Here is a 20,883-nt window from a genome sequence, read left to right as displayed (position 1 = left end):
AAATCGCTTGTTCTGATGAGATAGCAGGTTTTAAAATACGCTATATTATAGGTCAGAGACAACTTGGGAACTTAATCACGAGGAATTAATGAAGCGGAAATTATTGGATCTGTTGTATTGCTCTGCAAATCAGTCGAATTATTAATAAATACGTACAGGTCTTAAAATAAAACAGCTTATTCTGGATTAAGTTTTCTTCGTTTGTAAGGTATGCTAAAATTTTCTAAAGATAAAGGTTTGAACTGGATGATCGTGTAAGTTTTGTAAAAAAAAACTTTATTCTAGATTATCTTTTACAAAAATATCGTCATATGAAAAGTGGTGGAAAAATCTGCGCAGTCTACTCACACCCATTTGGTTGAGGTAAGGCAAAAAGCTTGGTTCCACTTCGTTCCAGAACTCCAGCCAATTATCATTAAACACTTTGTTTACTGCAATGGTGAGATCCAAATTTTCAGCACTAAGATTGTCCATCGAAATGATGCAGCGATCCAACTCAATCCGGGTTTCCAAGCTGTATACATTTAAATATCGCTTTCTATTCCGAAATTCTACAAACGGCTTAAAAGTAATGGTAAGGTTAACATTTTGTAGATCGGATGTGATAGCGCCCGTGCCATTGAAGCGAACGAAGAAAAGTTTAATCTGGTAATCGAATGAACCCTCGATTTCAATTCATGGAATGCGAACTCCTATTATAATCATTGTCTTGGTGGGATCGCGATTAAATCCTTTCACAGAAAGTACGGTCGCGTTCTCAAGGCCCTTTAGAACTTGATTCCTCACAGAGAAGGTCATCCAAACGGGCAGATTTTGGGAACTATTATATACCACAAGATCCGAAATGGGGAGTTTGTCGAAGGGCCGGTAGTCCAGTTTGGGATATCCTTTGGCGAATGCCCGAATATAACCATTAAGGCTCTCAATCAGGCAGGTTTCGTTACCAAAGCGACACTTTTTCACATCGACAGCTGTAGATTTTTGTTTTTTTAATTATTGATTAAAAAAATTTTAGATTATTTTAAAATCATCACTTACGTAACTCTCCAACAGCTGAAAGAAGCGTTAAAATGGCAAAACGAAGTGACATTCTAAACGGTCCGTTGATTTCAACAGCAAAACTAGAACTAAATAGTTAGTTGGCACTACCTACAAAGTAGTACATGACTGCCTAGATTACGATTATTAGCATAACCCGATGAATTTAGCTGTCGGTAAGTCCCCACAAAAAATCCCCATTGGTAGGAATAGATCGGATTCCTAGGGAAGTGTGCTATATAAGACAGATACTTATATTCTTCGATTCCCTGACGCATTTCACAATCTGGCGATGCACAGGCCATAATAATGAGTCGCACATTGCCCGGAATGCTACAGAAATCAAAAACAATACTGCTGCTGCAACATAAACAAATGCGATTATAAATCGTGAAGCTCTGGAGCCGACAAAGAAACTCTGTGGCTCTGAAAATCCGATTGTCAGTCAGCGCCTTTTGGCATTCCAAAGCGTTTTTGAGCTGAAGTCTGAAGTGGATTCTAAGAAACTTTCGCAAATGTGCGTTGTGTTTTTTGCATATAAATTGCGGGAATACAAAGACATGCGTGCACGAACGACTGGCGACTGTGTGTGTCAGTTCATGAAACAATGCAGTGGGACACAAAGGCCCCTTGACAGGGGCTAATAGCTAAGGTCAACAATTAAACTCATTCTGTCCGTCTCGAATGACTCTCCGCCACACTTTCCCCATTCCCCATTCCCGGGGTTTAGGGACTGTCTATCCGCGTGGCTGACAACTGCAGCGCCATCTATTTGCAATGCATTAATTTTAGATCGCCCCGGAAAATCGACCCTCGGCTGTACTTGGGCACTGGCAGCAGAAATTCAAATTCAAACACAGGAAAAATCAATCGCCCGCACTGTCAATGTGCCCGCATTTTCCGTTTCACTCCGTTCCGGGGCTGCTCGTTTTGTTTCTGTCGTATTTTCATTTCATTTCATTTGATTTTATTTTTGGGCACGGGGAACCACATTTCACCTTCCCCGGGAATCGATGGCGCGCCAACTATGTAAATATTTGTCACGACCGCATGACAATATTTGTTCAGACTTTGATTCACTTTTTACGCGGGACAGACCTTGATGGAGTTGTGTCCAGAGTGACAGGAACTAACTAAAGCATTTATGTACAGGAAAAGTATTTATGGGTTTTCATTTTATTAAAATGTGTGTTGTAAATTAATTATGTTGAATTTTTAAAATACCATTGAGCAAGGTACAAATTAAAAATGAGAAGTGAAATGTTAATAATAATTAGTCATTAAGTTCATTAGGTTTGATTAATGGCAAATATTTAGTAACTTATCAAATTAATTAAATTTTTTCTTATTAATAAATCAAAATTTATTATATTAAAACAATTATTTGATTAAGCTCCCTGTTAAATATTTTTTAGGGTATTTTACGTTCTTAGTTTTACTTCTGCCCCTTCTACGGACTATGTTTTCTTAAGTCTTCTCTTATAGAGCACTACATAATGGAGGAGATATAGAGGCACTCACTTTTGTTTGTTGTTTTTGCGCAGTCGCTTGTTGAAATGTGTATCTTGTCCCCAGTGCATTTCCGCTTGGAATGCATCATAAAAGTATTTCAAATTAACAGTAGTAAATCAGGCAGCAAACATAAAGAGAACGGTGCGCGGGAGGGACAGAAATTGTTGGGTAAACAAATATCGACATCAGCATGCGTGCTGGTTTTGTGATAAATATGCATTTTCCCCGCCCCCTTTCCACATGCAGAAGACCGCGGAACGTCAGAAATGCAGCCATGCACTTGTCCGGGAAATCTGTCGCCTGTGACAAATCCCAGCGGCAGGTGATTCGAGTTTCAGTCGACGGGGGAGGGACTGAACAACAGTGATGGACCGCATATGGCTGCATTGTCTTAATTTAATTAATTAATACCTTCATTCGATTTTATGAAATAATTATAATTATAATTAATAATTATCTAAGCATTCAATTCTGAAAGACTTTTTCTCATATTTAAGGTTTTTCAGTTCAGTTTTAAGTGCGAAATGGAAAAGCTTTCACATGTAGTTTTAGAGACATTTATCTTAATATTTATTGCAGCTGATATATACACAATTTTCCACTTCTTGACTTCGTAAATCCAAAATTCCACCAGAATGTTTTCATTTGAATCGTCGCGGACTTTGCCGCCACAGCCGCCCAAGTGTCCTTGTCACCTGCCAGATAAGCGGGACTGCGGTGAGCAGCACAGAGATCTTCAGGCGGAGTTCCGCCGGCTGGACATCGAAGACGTCACCGACAGCGTGATGAAGGTGATGAGGATATGCGGACTCCGGCCTTGGGAGGTCGAGCGCAGTGCGGGGGTCATCAAGAGATCGCTCGAGCACTACGAAGAGGTGGTCCAAAGGATCGATCGGATACCCAAAAAACGCTTTGCCAAGGAGAGCTTTCTGCACGGATTGGCTCACGAGGCGCATATGTCGCGCATGGATGCCCAGATGGCCTACTCAATTGTGAAGCGGGCCTTTAAGGTGGAGATAATATTTTTAAAAATTATTTTTACATGTTTATAATATTATTATATTTACAAGGCCTTCTACTATGGCACGGGAATGGAGGGACGGCGCTACGTCTGTCTGCAGGACAAGATGTCTCACGAGGCGGAGTGCCTCTGGCTGCACGCCGCCCGACGCACGGCCCAGATTTATGCCGTCCTGGCTGGACTCATGTACTCCGAGGAGCAGCTGTTCGAGGAGTGGATCGAGTGCGTCTACAAGAGTCTCTACGACGTCCTGCAGACGCGGGTTCTGTGGGCAGACAACATGACCTGCATGTGTGGTCAGGGGACAGCGACGAGCACGGGGACGGCCACCCAGTCGCATGGGGTCTCCAACACGGCCTCCTCGATCACGACCCAAATGGAGGTTCTGTACGCTAGGCAAAATATGGCCGCCAGTAGTGCTCCCTCCAAGACCTCCACTCGGACAGGGACTCAAAAGCCATCGGCGGCCGTGAGCTCCGCCTCGTCCAGGCACAATCACAGCCTGAGGAGGGCGGACCAGGCCATGTCCAAAAAGCCGACTCCGGTGAGCGGCAGTAGCACCACCTCGGCCAGCCAGCCCAAGTGCAACTGCCCGCATCTGCGATGCTGCCTGGAATATGCACAGGCCCGGGAATCGCCGGAGATTACGGCCGAGTGCAGCCAGGGACCGTACATTTGCCGATGGCTGCCCTTCACCGAGGAGGACGACGAGTTCCCCGAGCACCGAGTGCCATTCCCTCCGCTGGAGGTGGTGTGTCCGCCCTGTCCCAAGGACGAGCTGTCCTGCGACTCGGAGTGTACCTGCACCTGCCGAGTGTGCACCTGTCGACCGTCCTTCGATCAGGATGGTGCCGGCGAGGAGGAGCAGCTGGGCGAGAAGTTGTCCAGGACTGGACTGGAGGATCAGGACACGGACTTCTGCTATGTGGCTCCACTGCGGGGCAGCAGTGTCGAAAGGATGGCGCGGCTGAAGGAGAGGGAAAAGCTGTTTGAGGTTGAGGAGGAACACGAGGCGGTCGAAGAGGAGGAGCACGACATCGAGTGCGGTTGCACTTGTGAAATCAAACAGCATGCCTATCCACACCTTTTCACCTACCTTACGCCCTTTGGGATCAAGAAGGCGGTCAAGAAGGAGCCCCAGACAAATGTGGACCAGGAGCAGAGGGAGACTGAAAGTGAGGATCTGCTCTCAAAGCCACCGCCACATGGCGTATCCCTGGACACCTACCGCTGCTGGGTGAAGCCCCCTTCGAGCAGCCATTCCAGCCAGGAGACCCAGCCACCCATCGTCGTGGTTTTGGGGGACAAGTCAAAGAGTAAATTTCAAATAACGGTCAAGGAACAACATCGTCCCAACCAGAACGCATCCGCTCCCCCAGCACAGCCCCTTCCCAAGGCTCCTGTGTTGCCCAATAAACCAGCTCCAACACCGGCACCATCCAAGCCTCCAGTGGCCCCGCAAAAGGCGGAGGAAAAGGACGAAAAGCTCACCAAGGAGGACATCTTGGACATTATTGGCTTGAGGTTTAGATAGAGGAAAATGTCTTATGTGAAATAATTTTCCAAATATCTAATCATGCTGAAAATGCTTTAATTAATCTGTGTAAAATTCTTTGATTAAACTAATGAGAATATTACTAGATGCGTATGACATTTAAATGAAAGTCAAGTTATGAGAAATAATTTTCGCATTGTCTGATCATGCTGAATGTATAATTATAATAATAATTAAATTTCACTAAAAGTCAAGTTTTGGTCTGCAATTTAAGGGTTAAATTGTTTTACATTTAAAGAACAAAACTTCTCCCATAAAATTATTTATTAAACGCGTTGAAGATTCAGTTTCGCCAGAGGTAGTTTGCTTATAATTTGAATCAAAGATCATAAAATTTAACAAGAGAGAACGCTATAGTCGGGTTGGTGTCCCGACTATCTAATACCCGTCACTCAGCTAAAGGGACTGTGAACGCTGTACTCGGGTTGGTGTCCAGACTAATTTTCTTAACTCAGCTAAAGGGAGTGCGAGGGAGATAGATATATAAATTTTGATTGCGTATAACTTTTTAATAAATGGTCCGATTTGAAAAATGTCTTCTACATTTCGATAGGTATAAGTATACACAACAAAATTGCATTTATACTTCTCGGAAATCTTTAAAGATGTGGGCGCAGGACCCATTTTAAAATCGTTAGTGGGCGATTGTGGGCGTTAGAGGGGGCGTGGCGCTCGGCTAAAATAAACTTGCGCTGCGTAGGAAGCCAAAGAATATGTGTGGGAAATCTCAACCTTCTAACTTTTGTAGTTTCTGAGATCTCAGCGTTCATACAGACGGACAGACGGACAGACTGGCATGGCTAGATCGACTCGGCTAGTGCCCCTGATCAAGAATATATATACTTTATGGGATCGGAAACGCTTCCTTCTTGCTGTTACATACTTTTGCACGAATCTAATATACCCTTTTACTCTACGAGTAACGGGTATAAAAATAAAAAACCTTTTAAAAATAGATTTTTATACGAAATTCATATCTATTTTAATCGGTTGCGAACCCATAGTTTCCACACTTACTGACAGCTCAAAGGTTGCATGGGCAACCCCAGCTGCGCACACAAGCACTCAGTTTCCGGCACTCAACTAATGTCATGGGGAAATCCAAGTTGGCCAACGCAATTTGCTCTCAAATAGTTTTTGCCAAGTTATTTGATATTTTATTCTATATTTTTATTGTCAAGGGCTTTGTTGCATATTTCTGCGTTTGGCGAGTGCGTGGCGTGTTTGCATTTGTGTTTTTCTGTTTACCCAACTGTCAATTGATTGTCAAATTATAAAGCGAAAACGGTCAGTTGGCAAATCGAGTGGCGGAGGGACCCTTGAAAATGTGAACTGCTCCCTTTGTCGCCACTTTGCAACTATGTATCCTGACAGGATCCTAGGGCGGGGCTGGGATCGAACTGAACCGAACCGAAGCACTTCAGCTGCAAAACTATGCGAAACATTATACAACACGCATCGCTGACAAAACGCTTTCGAACGACCGACAATAGAAATCAGGGACTGAATCAATTCCCGATTTCTGACACACGATATTTCGCATTGTGTGTGGCAAATAATAAGGGCGGGGCCACGCCCCACAATGGACGTAGCAGTAATTTACAGAACATTCGATACATTCGCTTGTATTTGCATTGTCGATAGTTGGCTGCCGGGGACAAATCTCGTTAAAACCAAATCACGTAGGAATTTCATTTTTGGAGCAGGAGTACTGGGTCGAGCTACCGAACTTTTCCGGCTGTCGTAATTGCAGACAAATTGTGAAAAGTATTGCCTGACATGGGCGGCACAATACGGGATTTGTTTGGCTTGACAAGGGGCGCTCGAAAGTTTTGTGACAGACGCTTTTAAGCAGAAAATTGTTTGCTCATAACTTTTGACATTGCTTGCGGGCGGAGGAGCGGTGGCATTTTGAAGCCTATCAAGGAACAACAATAAAAGGGTAAAAGCCGTCGGAGGCCTCGAATATTGTATTTTATGCGAAGCAACATGAGTTTGATGGCACCAGCCACAAAAATAAAATAAAAAGCCGGCCTCTAATGACTTGGAAATGTGAATCCCCATAAGTCAAGCCGGCAATGGGTGGGTTTTCCACTGCGAAAAATAAAAGTAACAAAATAAACTTTTTAAATGAAATATAATGTTTGGACGTAGGTAGTTTTATAGTTTTGTAGGTACTTTTAAATTATAAAATTATTAACAATATATTACTTAATATTTATTATATCAGGAATAAAGCATTCATTTATTCCGTTTTTAAACTGTGTAACTGTGTAACTTGCAACGGAAACTAAAAGTTTGCTATAGTTTCCACACTCCTTGTTGTTTTTTTTCTTACCACAAATCGTTGACTTTGAGTGGAGGATCCCTTTGGCTTTCATAAACTTTAAGTGAGACTTCATTGCAAAGCCTGTTTGATGGCCATAAATTTCTAGTTTACTTTGCGCCCGGTCGCAAAAAGCCATTAAAAAATTCCTGGTCGCATCGAGTGCGCTGCACTGGAGTGGTGTGGAGTGTCTGGAGCGCTTCTTATGACCACGGTATGATGCGCATTGCTCATTAACACGAAACTAATTAATTGCGCAATTCAGCTAAACTATCGTGTTGCGATGGGTAGACATTACCCCGGCTCTTGATTGATCGCCCGACGTCGCCTGCGTGATCTTGAAGGGCTAACGAGCCGGACCTCCAGACCTCTATACCCGAGAGCCGAAGAACAGGGGAATCGGAGAAGGTGGGCTCCGCCATAGCATTTTAAACGCTAATTTATTGTTAACTGCACCATGTTGCCGGTATGCAAAAATGTAGCTCGGCATATGCAATTAATTGTAACAAGGCCCGCTAGTCATTCGGCCAAGCGAGCAGCCTTTAACGAGGCTAAGACAGGGGTACATTCAGAAAAAATGGTGTTAAAAGGGGTAATAATATTGTACTTCTTCGTAAACAGAGATAACCGATACGTTTCCAATGAGGAATTTCCTTAAATTGTATTTAATTTATTTTTGTTATAAAAAATTAAATATTATTGTAAGCCAAAGGTACATATTTTAAAGATAGAAACAAACCCCATATATTTTTCTTAATATTTGATCTTATTTTTCTGTCTGCAGAGAAAGAGACTTTAAGTAAATTTGAAACGGAGACAGGGCATTTGGATTGGCAACACTTTCCAATTGCACCGGAACGCGTGTTAACCCGCTGCAATTTACGTGTTAATTTGGAGTCGTGTCTCGTTGGCTTGGCTGCTGCCCCCGAAAGACTTCTGGCCAATGCCGGCAGCCTCACTTTTACCCGAGCAGATTTCGGCGAAAGTTTCGACCAAGTTGAGTTCCTGGCCAATATGCGAAGGTGGGAAGCGTAATGCATGTGTTGTTGCCGGTAATTGCCGGTGGCCAAATGCAGCAGGCCCAGCTGCCACAATGGCATTAGACCGGGCCAATTCCAGGCCAAAAGCCGCCACTTACGAAACACACACGATTGATATTCAGATCGAATCAGAACGGGGCCCCTTAAAGCCGCCATTAGCGGGGCTAAACAACTCCAATTGGTCTACAGAATGCTACAGAATTGGCCACCGAAACTTTAACTATTCACTGGCGCAACAAACTCGAAACAAAACAACATTTGGATCGCTTTGCGTTTCATACAGCCCTCCGAAATCTCACGAATCCACTCGCCAAAATCCAGGGGCCATAAGTTCTATGGCAACTATGCAACCATCAATCAGACCAACTCGCTCGCAACTATTTTTAAAATCAATAAATACCCATAAAGTTGTTGGCGAAACTTTGGCTTCCGCAATTCTATATAAGCACTCGCATTTATCTATCCAGCGGATGAATGCTGACAGCACAACTAGTTTTTGAATACGAAAATGCTCGCCATAGTTCAGCGAATGTTTCGAAAACTTTTACGCAAAATCCGTAGCCGAAAATGAGAGCCAGAAAACCGAGACCTCAAAACCGCAAAACGCACAATGCCACGCCTCCAGCCCCCAGCCCCCTAGTTATCCATAGCATCTGGCTCGGCGAAACTGCAGCTTGTTTGCGGTTTCAAGTATCTATCGGATGCAGTTGCGAGAACGATGCCAAGATACTCGCAGTACTTGCAGTTCGCTGCCTTTTCGGTTTTTTTTCGCTTTGGCGGTAAATAGTTTGGAGTTGAGCATGTTGCAAAGCCTGTCGCTGCGGCCTGGCCAACACACACACACACACACACACACCGACGACAAATCATTGGGCTTTATGACACTGGCAACATGTGTTGCCGCTCAAAATATTTAACCGCAGCAAAGCTCTTCGAAAATCAGCAGCAACATTTTGATTAATGGCAGCATTCAGCGGCGTACAACTGCATGAGCATTTTCGACTGCATGTATCCATCAGATACGTAGTTTGTCAACGACGCTTTCCACCGACATAATCATCAATTAATGCGCTATTAATAGAGGCTTTTCTCCCATTTTCGGAATGGCGTGGAATGGAAGGGTATGGGGGGCCAACACTTAGGGCCCGACATGTGTTAGTGTCAACTTGATTGAGCTGGGCAACCAGAAAAAAACTTAACAAAGAAAAGTCGTAGAGAAATGGGCAAGTTGAAGCAGGAATGCCCTTTACAAAAGAGTCTTATCAGTATGAACCATTCCATAACTTGTTAGTTTACCAACCCTTTTAACTCAATCGTCATGGCGGCCCTCCTACCCTCTTCCACACTTAATTGCTGCCAAATTATGGTGCCATTAAAAATTCAATTCGTAGCCCAGTTCGATTTGAATTAATCAATCAAAACCGACATACTTTGACTTATTATCGAAAAAACTCAGACCAGCTCTTCGAATCGAAGGTCGCGCCAGCTAATTTACTGGCCATAATTAGCATGGGCCAACGAAACGTTTGGGAACATTTTACAGTATTTCAGGCTGCAACATTTGGTAATGCGATGGGATGGGCCGCAGATAGATAATTTTCCATGGCAGTGCCACAGCGAGTGTGTGGCATATGCATTAACCCCTTGATTTCGGGCTCTTAACTGGCACGCAAAGGCCTTGTTTCGATGGCCAGGGCTTTCTTGGCAGTGCTGTGCTCACTGAAAAAAATATTTCCTTTCGGAATATTATTTGTGTATTTCTTGTTCGCAAGTTAAATTTAAAGATATGTCTAGTTGAGCTTTATCGATATTTTCGTTATTTTGACAGTATCAACTCGATAAAATCGATGTTTTGAAGGGAAAACCGAGAAATAGCAAGTTGTCGATATTTTTCTAAGCTCTAACCTTAAAATTGTATGGGAACTCTGAGCTTAAAGTCTACTTTAAAAGTAAAATTCGGACGGTGAGTTTATCGGAGTTTGGAAATAAAAGTTTTTGCACAACTCAATTTTGTAAGTAATTCATTTGAGTTTTATTATTTAGGAAGTAACGGATCAACCCTCCTTTTCTCATTAAAAATCATTAATATTTTCAGTGTACTTTATTTTTCATTTGCTTTTTATTGCAGCGGGTTATTTAAAAAAGTCTTTTCAGACTGTGCACTGTGCGGTTACAGTTGCAGTTGCTCTTAAGTGCGGCGCTGACCCAAAGTCTGACCCAAAGTCTTCGAACAGAATCTTTCATAATTAACCGGGAAAAGGGGCTTATATATGGATACTGAATACTTTGTAGACTCTGTGCGGTGATCAGTGGATGCCATCATCATCGACCTTCCCCTGATTTTGTATGCAGCCCAGCCAGCTGGGATGCCATGAACTTTGTAAAAACACCGCACGCTCATCCTAAAGATGCAAAAACTTTTACATTTAACCGCATTTATGGGGCCGCTGCCAGCTGCTGCTTCCCGGAGCCCAGTGTTTGGGTTTGGGGGGCAAAAACCTTTGGAAGCTTTCGAAAAGATTTTCACCTTTTATATTAGATGCCGGGCGAAAGTTTATTGTTTTCCTCAAGTTCGCGCTAGGCAGGCAGCACTTCGTTTCCATTTCCATACGAACATCCGAACATCCGAAGGATAAGCCGGGACCTCGGGCCGAAGGATGTGTGAGTGTGCGATATGTAAAATTGATTTGCCAGCGGTCCCAGTGAGTTGCTGCCGTTTGTTTGCTTTGTTTAGGGATAATCCCATACATTAGACCTGTGTAAGGGGATTGTGTTTTTGTTTCTTTTCGCCGCTCCTATTTTATTCGCCTTGTGTGTTTTTTGGCTAAAAACTGATTCTCAAGGTATTTGTGCATTCCGAGAAAATTTTATAGCCATAAATGCGCCAGATTTGCGTTTACTCGTGAGGATTACGTCCCCATTCCCCCGAACGGGGAGCGAAACTTTCCGAATTCACATAAAATTAGCAAATATTACATTTGCGCCCGGGAAGAGCTCCCAAAAGGTTGAACATCCTTCTCGGCTCCCAGCTCTCAGCGCTTGGCACTCGGCTTCTGTCTCCCGCAGCCGGACTCGAGTTTATTTTGTATATTTTAAGAAAACTTTTTTATTGCCGTAAACAAAGTTTGCCACGCAACGGGGAGTTATTTAACGTATATAACTAAAAAAATGGAAAAGAAATCCTAGCCAGCGAAAAGAAAGTCTAAGGAATAAGTCAGCCAAGTGGAAAGGCTCCTTCCCGCCCGAAACCTGCCCGATCCCTATTTTTGGCCCAGCGAACATACTCGATGGCGCTGATTGACTTGCCTTTTGGGGGCGTGGATGCGGGGGCGTGGCCAGCATAAATGGGTCCCAGACAATGCCGCCGATACGCACGCAGATAGGTTAATGTTAATGTGTGTGGCAGAAAGTTTTCAGTTCTCCGTTTTGTTGGCAATTTACAGTTTATCGGTTATGTCATCTAAATGGGCGTCATGCGATTTGCTTCCCATTATCATTTACCGCAGATGAAAGCGGATCTTGAGGGTGGGAAAAGTTGATATAACGACCTTATCAACTCTTGGGACAGAGTGGATAGAGTCCATTATCCGATATTGGTCGAAAAAAGTTAAGAATATTTTATTTAGTGGCTAGCCACTCTACAAAAATAAGTAAAGATATTTTATAAACCTAATAAATATTAAATATTTTATACAGATAGTTTTATCCTATAAAAACAAATCAAGAAGTTTAGAGAACCATTTTTCTTATTAAGTGCTTGATATTTCGCATCCATCAATCGAGACGCAGATAATCACTCATGTGTCCACAGATCGCATCTCTGATTTATAACGACTTTAAGCAGAACATAATGCACTCAGACTTGGCATTATCTCGACTGCATTTGAAGCAGCCCCGCGCGAGGAAACCAAATTAATTACAACAGTTTGTAAGACACACGCACAACAAGCTGGCACAGTCCCCGCGGAAAGTCCTCACTCCCGAAAGTCCGCGCTTATCTGACGGTTTGTTTCCTCTGTTGGCCCTTGTGGGGTGTTGTTGCTAGATGCAGTTGAAGTTGCATCTATGGGGTCTGAATCCAAAGGTCTGGGCCTTTGTCTTGCACTTGCCATGCATCCGTCAACACAAAGTTGTTGTTTTCCATGAGCTGCAGCAGCTCACGACTCCAGCGGACACAAAGTCCTTGACTTGCATTTTTGATAAACAACGTGTCAACTTTGTCGACATAAACCATAATCTTCAGTGTCAGTTTGACTTACAACTCGTGTACTTTTCACTACACCAGCGACTGGTAATCACGTCTGGGTCGGGACTCAGATCCGGATTCGTGGGTGGAGGTATGAGGCATGAGACGACCTAAACCTAAAAGTGAAGTAAATTCCTCTTAGTCTGGCAGCTGCGCGGGAGTAGGAGCATTAGGAGTCCGGAATAGTTTGCTTTTCGCCCTCCGATTAATAAGTGGCAACTGGCAACTGCTGCTGGAGTGGAACCTACTCCCAGATCATTAGCGTAATTAAATGTGGATGAAAAATTTCACTTAATTTAGCGTGCGTCTCTGGCCTTGCTCATAACTCGAAAAACCAAAATACAATTAATCAGACGGCGGAGGCATGTGGCCATAGCCAGAGAAGTCTGGGGCATGTTTCCCCTCCCCCGGCGGCACCTATGAATTAAAGTAAGTGTCATTCGGACGGAGAGAGACCCTGCCACATGACGCACGCACTTCGGGGCCCCCTCCCCAGACCCTCCACTCGTTTCTCGGGCAGATACCCCTCCCCATTTCGATAGTCTCGGCTCCTGTTTCTGTTGTTTCTGCCTCGGTCGCTGGATGACAACAGAATGTTGTCAGCTTAATTTTTTAATAATGCTAAATTTAGCCAACGCGTTGGAGCAACCGGGGGCAATCAACAAGTCCTGGCAGCCATGTAATTTCACTAAGTGCAAGGAGCCAGCGATGCGAGGCGACTGGTCGGAAGAGGGAGATCCCCTCCAGAATCTGGCCCTTTTCAGGCCCCATATTTTCTGCGAGTAGTGCGAATTTATCGTCACTTGCTCGAGGCGTGACATTGAAATTGTAAATTAGCAGGGCATCGGGAAGAGACTTTCCAGGGATGAGATTGGAGGGCATTTTGGCGCCAGGGAAATATGGATGGAAACAGGCAGCTTTGGGATTTGGTGGTATTATTATATTTTTTGAGATTTTTTCTAAACAACGAAAAGAGGATTAAATTGAGGATTAAAATATTTTGAGTTAATTAAGGAATGAATAAAATTGGTTTAAACATAGTCTCGTTATTAGTTTAGGCAAAATTTTCTTCTGGGGAAATTTTTAAAATTTAATTACTATTATTTTTATTTTGTTTGTTTTAAATATAATATTTCTAAAATAAATTTAAATTTTCTCTGCTCAAAGTCTTGTTATACCCTTGCAGAGGGTAGTATAATTTCAGTCAGATGTTTGCAACGCAGTGAAGGAGACGTTTCCGACCACATAAAGTATATATATTCTTGATCAGCATCAATAGCTTAGTCCATCTAGCCATGTCCGTCTGTCAGTCTGTCTGTCTGTCCGTTTCTATGCGAACTAGTCCCTCAGTTTTAAAGCTATCGCGATGAAACTTTCCCAAAAGTCTTTTATTGCAGGTAGTACCAGTGCTGCCATTTTGTCCTCTTTCCGGACAGATCTGTCCTTTTTTTAACGGGCTTATCCGGAAAAAATTTCAAACATCCCCTATCCGGAAATCTGTCCTTTTTTCAAAAATAAGGTCTTGGTGTTATTTTTGCCAGTCGAATGTGTGTAAACCTGTTTTTATATGCTAAAACGCCTTTTTAACCATCAATCTTACAGTTCGGCACTTAAAAAATAATTATTTTTACAAATTATCAAAGAGACGTAAAGCAGTCGATGGATTTTCTATATAGTACGATTTTTTCTGTAGCAAAAAAAGAGGAAAACACTTTAAAAATTTCTCAATTTTTACTCTCTGCTTTTTTGTCAGAAAAAAATTTCAGATTTTAACGACTCTTATTCGGGTTTGACGCAGATATTGCATTTTTTTGTATTACCAATATAGTTACTTGAAATGCTTTTATTATTTTAATAATTTTAGATTATTACGTATACGCACAAAAATTAACCATGGTAAAATGATCAAACAAAGAAGGATGTGAGTCGGGCGCAGTAGGTCATTACATAATTGAATTTAATATAAAATCCATTTAAATTAAGTAATTATATAACCCATTGGTAAAACAGAAAAATGGAGGCGCATTTACTTTTGTCCCTTTTTTTGTCCTTTTTTAAAATTTTTCGTCCTTTTTTTCCCTGTTTTTTTTGGCTTATCTGTCCTGTTTTTCAAGCTGAGTGATGGCAGCACTGGGTAGTACATATGTCGGAACGAGCCGGATCGGACCACTATATCTTATGGCTCTCATAGAAATAATCAAAAAAATAATAGAAAAAATATTGTAACTTTGTTTTGTTTGGCGTTTTGATTTTTGACAATGTAAAAACAACATTTTAAGTAGGCATACCTGCAAGGGTATATAAACTTCGGCTTGCCGAAGTTAACTTCCTTTCTTGTTTTAAATATCGATTTACTTGTACACTCAGAAAATGAATCGCCCTGAATTTTAGAAAATCGCCTATGGATTTGCTTCACTGGCGATTTTTTTATTTAAAATAAAAAAATTTTCTACTGGTAAAGAAAATTTTCTTCCAATTAATCAAAATTCATTAAATTCAAGAAATATTCCAGAAATATAGAAAAAAATCGCCAGTAAAGCAAATCCATAGGCGATTTTCTAAAATTTTTTTTTGAGTGTAGTTGAAGATGATGAAAGGTCGAATGGAAAAACAGCTGGGGCATCGATTTAAATATCGGCTAATCTAGGGTCTTGCAATACGAATCGGCCCGTGTAATCCCAGCTGAAGACTGATGAGATGAGATGACGAGGCATGCCGTTTACAATGGATGGCTGGATGCAGAGTCGCCGAGCGGAACCTACTGTAGGCGAGTGCATTGTGCTCTGGAGTGCACTTAAAGGATTTTTTACGAGGCAAAGCGACGAAGGAGCTGAAACGAGCCAAGCTGGAATGAAAATCAACAAATGACGACAACTACAGCCCGTGGATAGGACCACCAGCTACAGCATCAGCTACCCCCGATGATTTGGTTTCGGTCCTTCGCCGGGCTGCCCGCCTTTCGAGTGTGTTTGTCCTTTCAAAATGTTTTTCTTTTCTAGCGACTTGAGTGCTTGGCGTATTCTACTAATTTTATTTCTCCACGCCCCGTGGAATCCCGAATCCTGTTGACAAAAATCTCAAATGTCTGCTCGACCGTGCGCCGTCTGTCTGCCATAATAATCATCCGACCATCCATCCATTCGTCCATTTATCCAGGTCCCGGCTGCGATCCCGAACGAGCAGGTAGTCCGTCATTGATTCCTATTCGCGCGTGTTTAATTCCCAAATCAGCGCTTCCAGATCTTGAGATCCTCGTCCTCGAAGCGTTGTCATCCGTTTGTTTGTTTTGTATGTTTTTTTTTATTTTCAGGGTTTGGGATTCGCAGCGCTTTGTTCGGGTTTTTTTTTCGCTTTGTCTTGTTTTTGTGCGGCTGCCGCTGATCTTATCAGCGTTTTGTTTCGTGAGGCATTAAAAATTTGTCATTTGTTCCCCATTGAGTCCGGGTTTTGTGTAAGCTCGATTGTCGCCCGACTTGTCATCGCATCTCCTCCATTTAGTTGGGCCAACTGTTTTTATTTCCCCGACGAGGGGCGGGGAAAAGGAAGCAGCTGGTCCTCTTGGCAATCGGATCGCAACTCATTGGATCTCTTTCCTTTGAACTGCGGCTGTCCAAAGCAATTTGGTAATTGCTACCTCAAGGCGAACGCTAAATTTGAAACTTTAGCATCTTAAACTGCATAATTGGTATTTCCAGCTTGAAATGGAGGATTTGAAACCTCGAATTCATGCTGAGTACGTTGTATTTCGGTTAGATTAGATTGATTACAATCAAACATTGCCGACACTTTATTGGGCGGGCTGCAACGCAATTGTAATCGCACTATAATCCCATAACCCACACACCTCATGGCCATTCAGCAGAATTGCTGCACTGGCATTTATTGTCGGGGAGCTTACCTCACATCGCATCTGAAGCATCCCAACCATCCCAGCCCGATGCACTTCTGTATTTGCAAATACTGATTATGTTTACATGCATACATCCAATGGCCAGTGTCCAAACAATGCTGGCAACTCAATTGTCCGGCCGGGGACAATGGGTCGTATGCGTAATGCCATATGAGCAGTGCTACAGATGCGTAATGAAAATTGGCGCCGTCTGCGTTCTGTTCTGTCCTGTTCTGTTGAGTTGAGTTGTACTGAGCTGAGCTGCCATGACAGAGGACTCATGTCCTGGCTTGAGCAGACAAAATCAATTTGGTTTTGCGGTTTTCGGGCAGGACCTCCATATGTCCTGCCCAAAGGGCCGAATTGTCTGCCGGCCAGGAGCAATTTGCATTCCAGGACATGCAGGTAGCAAATAAAACCGATTCGGCGATCAAAACGGAATGGACCGGTGTGACCCAGCTGCATTTTAGTATAAATGCATCAAAGTCAAAGCAAATTAGGGGGAGGTACGGTCTCTATAGGTCCCCCAATTTCGAGTGGAGAAGGCTTTCGAGTGGCTCATCGAAAGTTGCCAGCGTCAGCGAACAGTTGACTAAATAAAACTTATGAAACTTGGCTAACAAAACGAACAATGAATACTTTTTAGTTGTATTTAAGTTAACTAATTTTTTGTTGAATAATTTATACTATTAACCTTGTGCATTTGTAATTAAATGTACGTTTGATTTTACGTAAAAAAAAAGAAAATTTTAATTTATTTTAATTGTAGTAAAATAAATTATTGTATAGGTAAGCCTATTAGGTATTAATATAAGTTGGATTTATATAAAAGAATTAAACACTGCAATTTCAGAGCTCAAGTTCTCAATCTGTGAGGGCATCTCGAAAGAAGTGTTTCAATGCCCTAAGAAGGCCAAACTATTATTTGCAGTTGTCAGCCAGCCACCTCCTCGACGAATATTCTTGTGTTATTGAAAAACTTTTTCCAACAGACATGGCCCTGGGATGTCCGCAGAAGTCTCGCCCCGCAATGCTTTAGATTTAAATGAAGTGAAGTGAATTTAATGGTCAGCAGACATTTGTGCCTGGCCAACCAACTGTTTGCCCCGCTGGAGGGTCTTGCTTTCGCCCACATCCATCCTCATGGATTCCCACATGGATTTCCTCCTCCTTCAGTCGAGTGGAGTTTTCCGTATCTGTGCTATATTTGCATAGTATATGTTTCAAGGTCCTGTCTGTCTGCTCGGCGCACATGGAAGTTGGTTTGGTGTAACTATCAGCGCAAATGTACTTGAAAATTGTAATGAGCGTTAAGCCCGAGCGTCAACAACAAACAGTTTCAGTTTGGACTCGTTCCGCAGTCATCCTGCCATATGCCCGGATTATACGAGCCAGAAATACATGGGACTTTGGGTGGCGGGCGAACAGTTTGCAGTTACATTTTACAGTATTACAGGCGAGGACTTTGGTTCGATTAAAGAGCGCTTAGGAGCTTTTCCGATAATGGAAACCCCTCCAGCGGATGAATTTCAACTAATTCTTAATGAATGATGAACGCAATTTTTCGTATTTTTATTGGTATTGAACCAACATGTTTGTTATAAATTTATTGTTTTAAATTAGAACAAATTACATATAAAAAAGATTTCGTTTGCGTGAGAAACTAAAATGATTTTTTTCTTCCTTTTTTGTTTTCAAGAATTTCAGGGTATCTACGCAGCCGGAAGAAAATTTGAACAGGCTATGATCGAGTACCTCGAATAAAAAGTAATGGCGTCAATATCCTCTGCAAGTGTACACAAATTTTAATTTGTTTGTGTATGAAATGTATAAAGTAAACGAACGCAAACCAGATTCTTTCTTTAGTATATTCTTGATTACTTTTGTTTTTTTCTGAACTTTTGGTTATAAGTACAGTGTACTTAAGATAAGGGTCGAAAATTTCTTGTGCTCTAGATGTTTTTTATCCAAGTCAAGATTAGTCGAATTTCTGTGACTGTTTGAAATTGGTTATCGCAATGGAATAATGAAGTAGATAAGTATTTACATATATCGGCAGTAGAAAAATATTTATTATATATTTCGCAAACATATTTGGTGATAGATTAGTCTATATAAATAAATTTATTTAAAATCATGCCATAAATGGCGTGTTCTACTCTGGGCATATAAAAATGGGTAAGTTTTGAAAAAAGCTGGCAGTATAAGTTTTGTTTTTGAATCGAACAGTCGGCCCATAAGTTCGGACAAAATAGGTATACCTCGTCGGTTGATTAACATGGAATTATACCCAAGATCGGTCTGTCTTCTGATCTTCTTGCTTTTACTAATATTTTCCCCGAAAAGCGATGGGAACGCAATTCCAAATTCGAAAAGTGAAGAGCTACAGTTCGATGCGGATAGCATGAAATACATCATGAACTTGTGACAACTTTTTTGAGTTCGCCTGTAGAAATTACGAATTCGAACTTCAACCACTTTCTATTACGAAACATCTAGAGGACAAAATTGAGGACTTAGTGGCCATGAGAGAACAGGCGGAATCTCTCAATGTGTCCAGCGAACATAGAGTGGCCCAGAAATTATACAAAGCCTGTTTGGAGGCTGATCTCCAGACGTTTCCTGCTGCTGATTCTCATTACCTAACCCTCATTCGGTCAATAGGAGGCTTTCCCACTTGCTCGATTACGGGGCCAAGGGTCTGATCTTCGAGATTACATCAGATAGTTATCCCTTTGAGCCGTTTGTGCATACACCGCATCTAGGCTTTGAATCCATCCTCCAAAGGGACAATGTCGCGGATGGAGTTTCTTTCGCATTTCGATTGGATAGATCGCGTATGAGCCAATACTTACAATCCTTTCAATTGCCAGAGGATAAAATTGCAAGTGTGACCGACGGGGTTTTAGCGTTCTATCGCGACGCGCTAACAAACGCCATAAAATGGTATCCCTACGATTCCTGGGCTCAGAATGCATCCGAATTCAATTTGTACGTTGAGAAGATGAACGAGGTGTCAAAACGTCATCCTGAGGCTGTGGTCAATTATTTGGCTAGAAGCTGCTGTACTCATTCGACGCCAAAATTACTGACGACAGTAGCCAAGGCGAATAACTCCATGCCGTATCTCTTCAACAAACTCTATATGGCAGTAAGTCTTATGGATGACGAAAAATAAACATTTAAAAATGTAAAATTAATTATATAATGAATTCATTTACAGGCCTACCTTACGGAGAAAACAAAGATGGGAGTTAAGGACTTGCGGAAAAGCCTAAGAAGAACGCTGGAAGAAACCGATTGGTTGGACTGGGAGTCTCGAAAGGAGGTACTGCGTAAGGGATCCCCATTTTTGTCGCCCATAAGCTCAGTCCAGAACAATTTGCTAACCGATCGCCTAATCAGGGAGATGGGCCGCCTGGAAATAGTAGAAGATAGTTATCCGGCGACGTTTATAAACCTTCAACGCCTCATTGTCGACATCGATCGATTCAGCACTCGTCACTCTAAGGAACTTTCCAATGAAATCCGATCGCAGAGGGGTTTGTTGATAGACGTTCATCACTTGGTGAGGTTTTTGCAAGATTACGAAGATTACTGGCCGTCCGCCATGAAGTTCGGCGCTTTGGGTGGTCTTCTTGGCCAGGAAATCATCGGCCATATAAACTTCTCGTTAAAGGGTGCGCAACCCATGTTTGAGGAACGCGCCAAAAGCTTTCTGGATCACTACAGTAAGTATCTGAATCTGACAAGCGATACACTAAAGCAGCACTTGGACGAAATCGCATCATTGCAATTAGCATTTGCGGCCTACAAAAGCCAAAAGAATCAGCACAATGTCACCAAGGAGATGCCAGGACTCAACTTGTCCGCCGATCAGCTCTTCTTTGTGAAATACGCCCAATCGCTTTATTACAATTCCAAAGGACAAAGAAACTTACAAAGGAACGCAATTGTGGGCGCCTTATCGAGCAGAGCGGCCTTCAACTGCCCTGTAGATCCAGACCTGCGTCTTGCTGCCAAAACGTGTCGTCTGTTTTAGTTATAAGGAGCAACGCTTTCGAGGAAGGAAGTGCGAGGGAGATATGCATGCAGTAAAGCAACTGCTTGCACTGCTTGAATTACACTATTTGCTTATAACTTTTTATTGAATGGTCTGATTTAAAAATTCTTCTACATTTCAATAGGTGTTAATAAACACAAAAAATTGCTTTTATTTTGCTTCAAAATCTTTAAAGATGTGGGCGCCAGACACC

The 20,883-nt window shown here is 42.3% G+C and overlaps 3 protein-coding genes across 3 annotated transcripts; 2 read left to right on the top strand and 1 right to left on the bottom strand.

The window, feature by feature from the left end:
• Positions 1 to 675: 675 nt before the first annotated feature.
• LOC108056487 (protein takeout-like) lies at positions 676 to 1,090 on the bottom strand. The gene is made up of 2 exons (XM_044392935.2): positions 1,039 to 1,090; positions 676 to 971 (listed from the first exon to the last, which is right to left on the bottom strand). Exons 1-2 carry the CDS (start codon positions 1,088 to 1,090, stop codon positions 676 to 678), a joined length of 348 nt encoding a protein of 115 aa, XP_044248870.1.
• Positions 1,091 to 3,104: 2,014 nt separating this feature from the next.
• On the top strand, positions 3,105 to 5,208 carry LOC108056493 (uncharacterized). The gene is made up of 2 exons (XM_017140302.3): positions 3,105 to 3,560; positions 3,621 to 5,208. Exons 1-2 carry the CDS (start codon positions 3,186 to 3,188, stop codon positions 5,103 to 5,105), a joined length of 1,860 nt encoding a protein of 619 aa, XP_016995791.3. The 5' UTR covers positions 3,105 to 3,185; the 3' UTR covers positions 5,106 to 5,208.
• Positions 5,209 to 19,466: 14,258 nt separating this feature from the next.
• On the top strand, positions 19,467 to 20,669 carry LOC108056488 (neprilysin-1-like). Its single transcript, XM_017140298.2, has 2 exons — positions 19,467 to 19,778; positions 19,851 to 20,669. The coding sequence occupies exons 1-2, from the start codon at positions 19,467 to 19,469 to the stop codon at positions 20,667 to 20,669; spliced, it is 1,131 nt and encodes a 376-aa protein (XP_016995787.2).
• Positions 20,670 to 20,883: the final 214 nt, after the last annotated feature.

This window comes from Drosophila takahashii, chromosome 2R, assembly GCF_030179915.1.
Source record: "Drosophila takahashii strain IR98-3 E-12201 chromosome 2R, DtakHiC1v2, whole genome shotgun sequence".
NCBI lineage: Eukaryota > Metazoa > Arthropoda > Insecta > Diptera > Drosophilidae > Drosophila > Drosophila takahashii.
This window is presented reverse-complemented; position numbering and strand designations above follow the sequence as displayed.

What these genes read in the sequence shown, in the direction of transcription:
- LOC108056487 (XM_044392935.2), bottom strand. Translation starts at nt 1,090, where the DNA reads ATGTCACTTCGTTTTGCCATTTTAACGCTTCTTTCAGCTGTTGGAGAG. An exon ending in TTCAGCTGTTGGAGAGTTAC is followed by an intron (nt 972 to 1,038) that starts GTAAGTGATGAT and finishes AAAAATCTACAG; the next exon opens with CTGTCGATGTGAAAAAGTGT.
- LOC108056493 (XM_017140302.3), top strand. Translation starts at nt 3,186, where the DNA reads ATGTTTTCATTTGAATCGTCGCGGACTTTGCCGCCACAGCCGCCCAAG. An exon ending in TTGTGAAGCGGGCCTTTAAG is followed by an intron (nt 3,561 to 3,620) that starts GTGGAGATAATA and finishes TATATTTACAAG; the next exon opens with GCCTTCTACTATGGCACGGG.
- LOC108056488 (XM_017140298.2), top strand. Translation starts at nt 19,467, where the DNA reads ATGAGCCAATACTTACAATCCTTTCAATTGCCAGAGGATAAAATTGCA. An exon ending in TCAACAAACTCTATATGGCA is followed by an intron (nt 19,779 to 19,850) that starts GTAAGTCTTATG and finishes ATTCATTTACAG; the next exon opens with GCCTACCTTACGGAGAAAAC.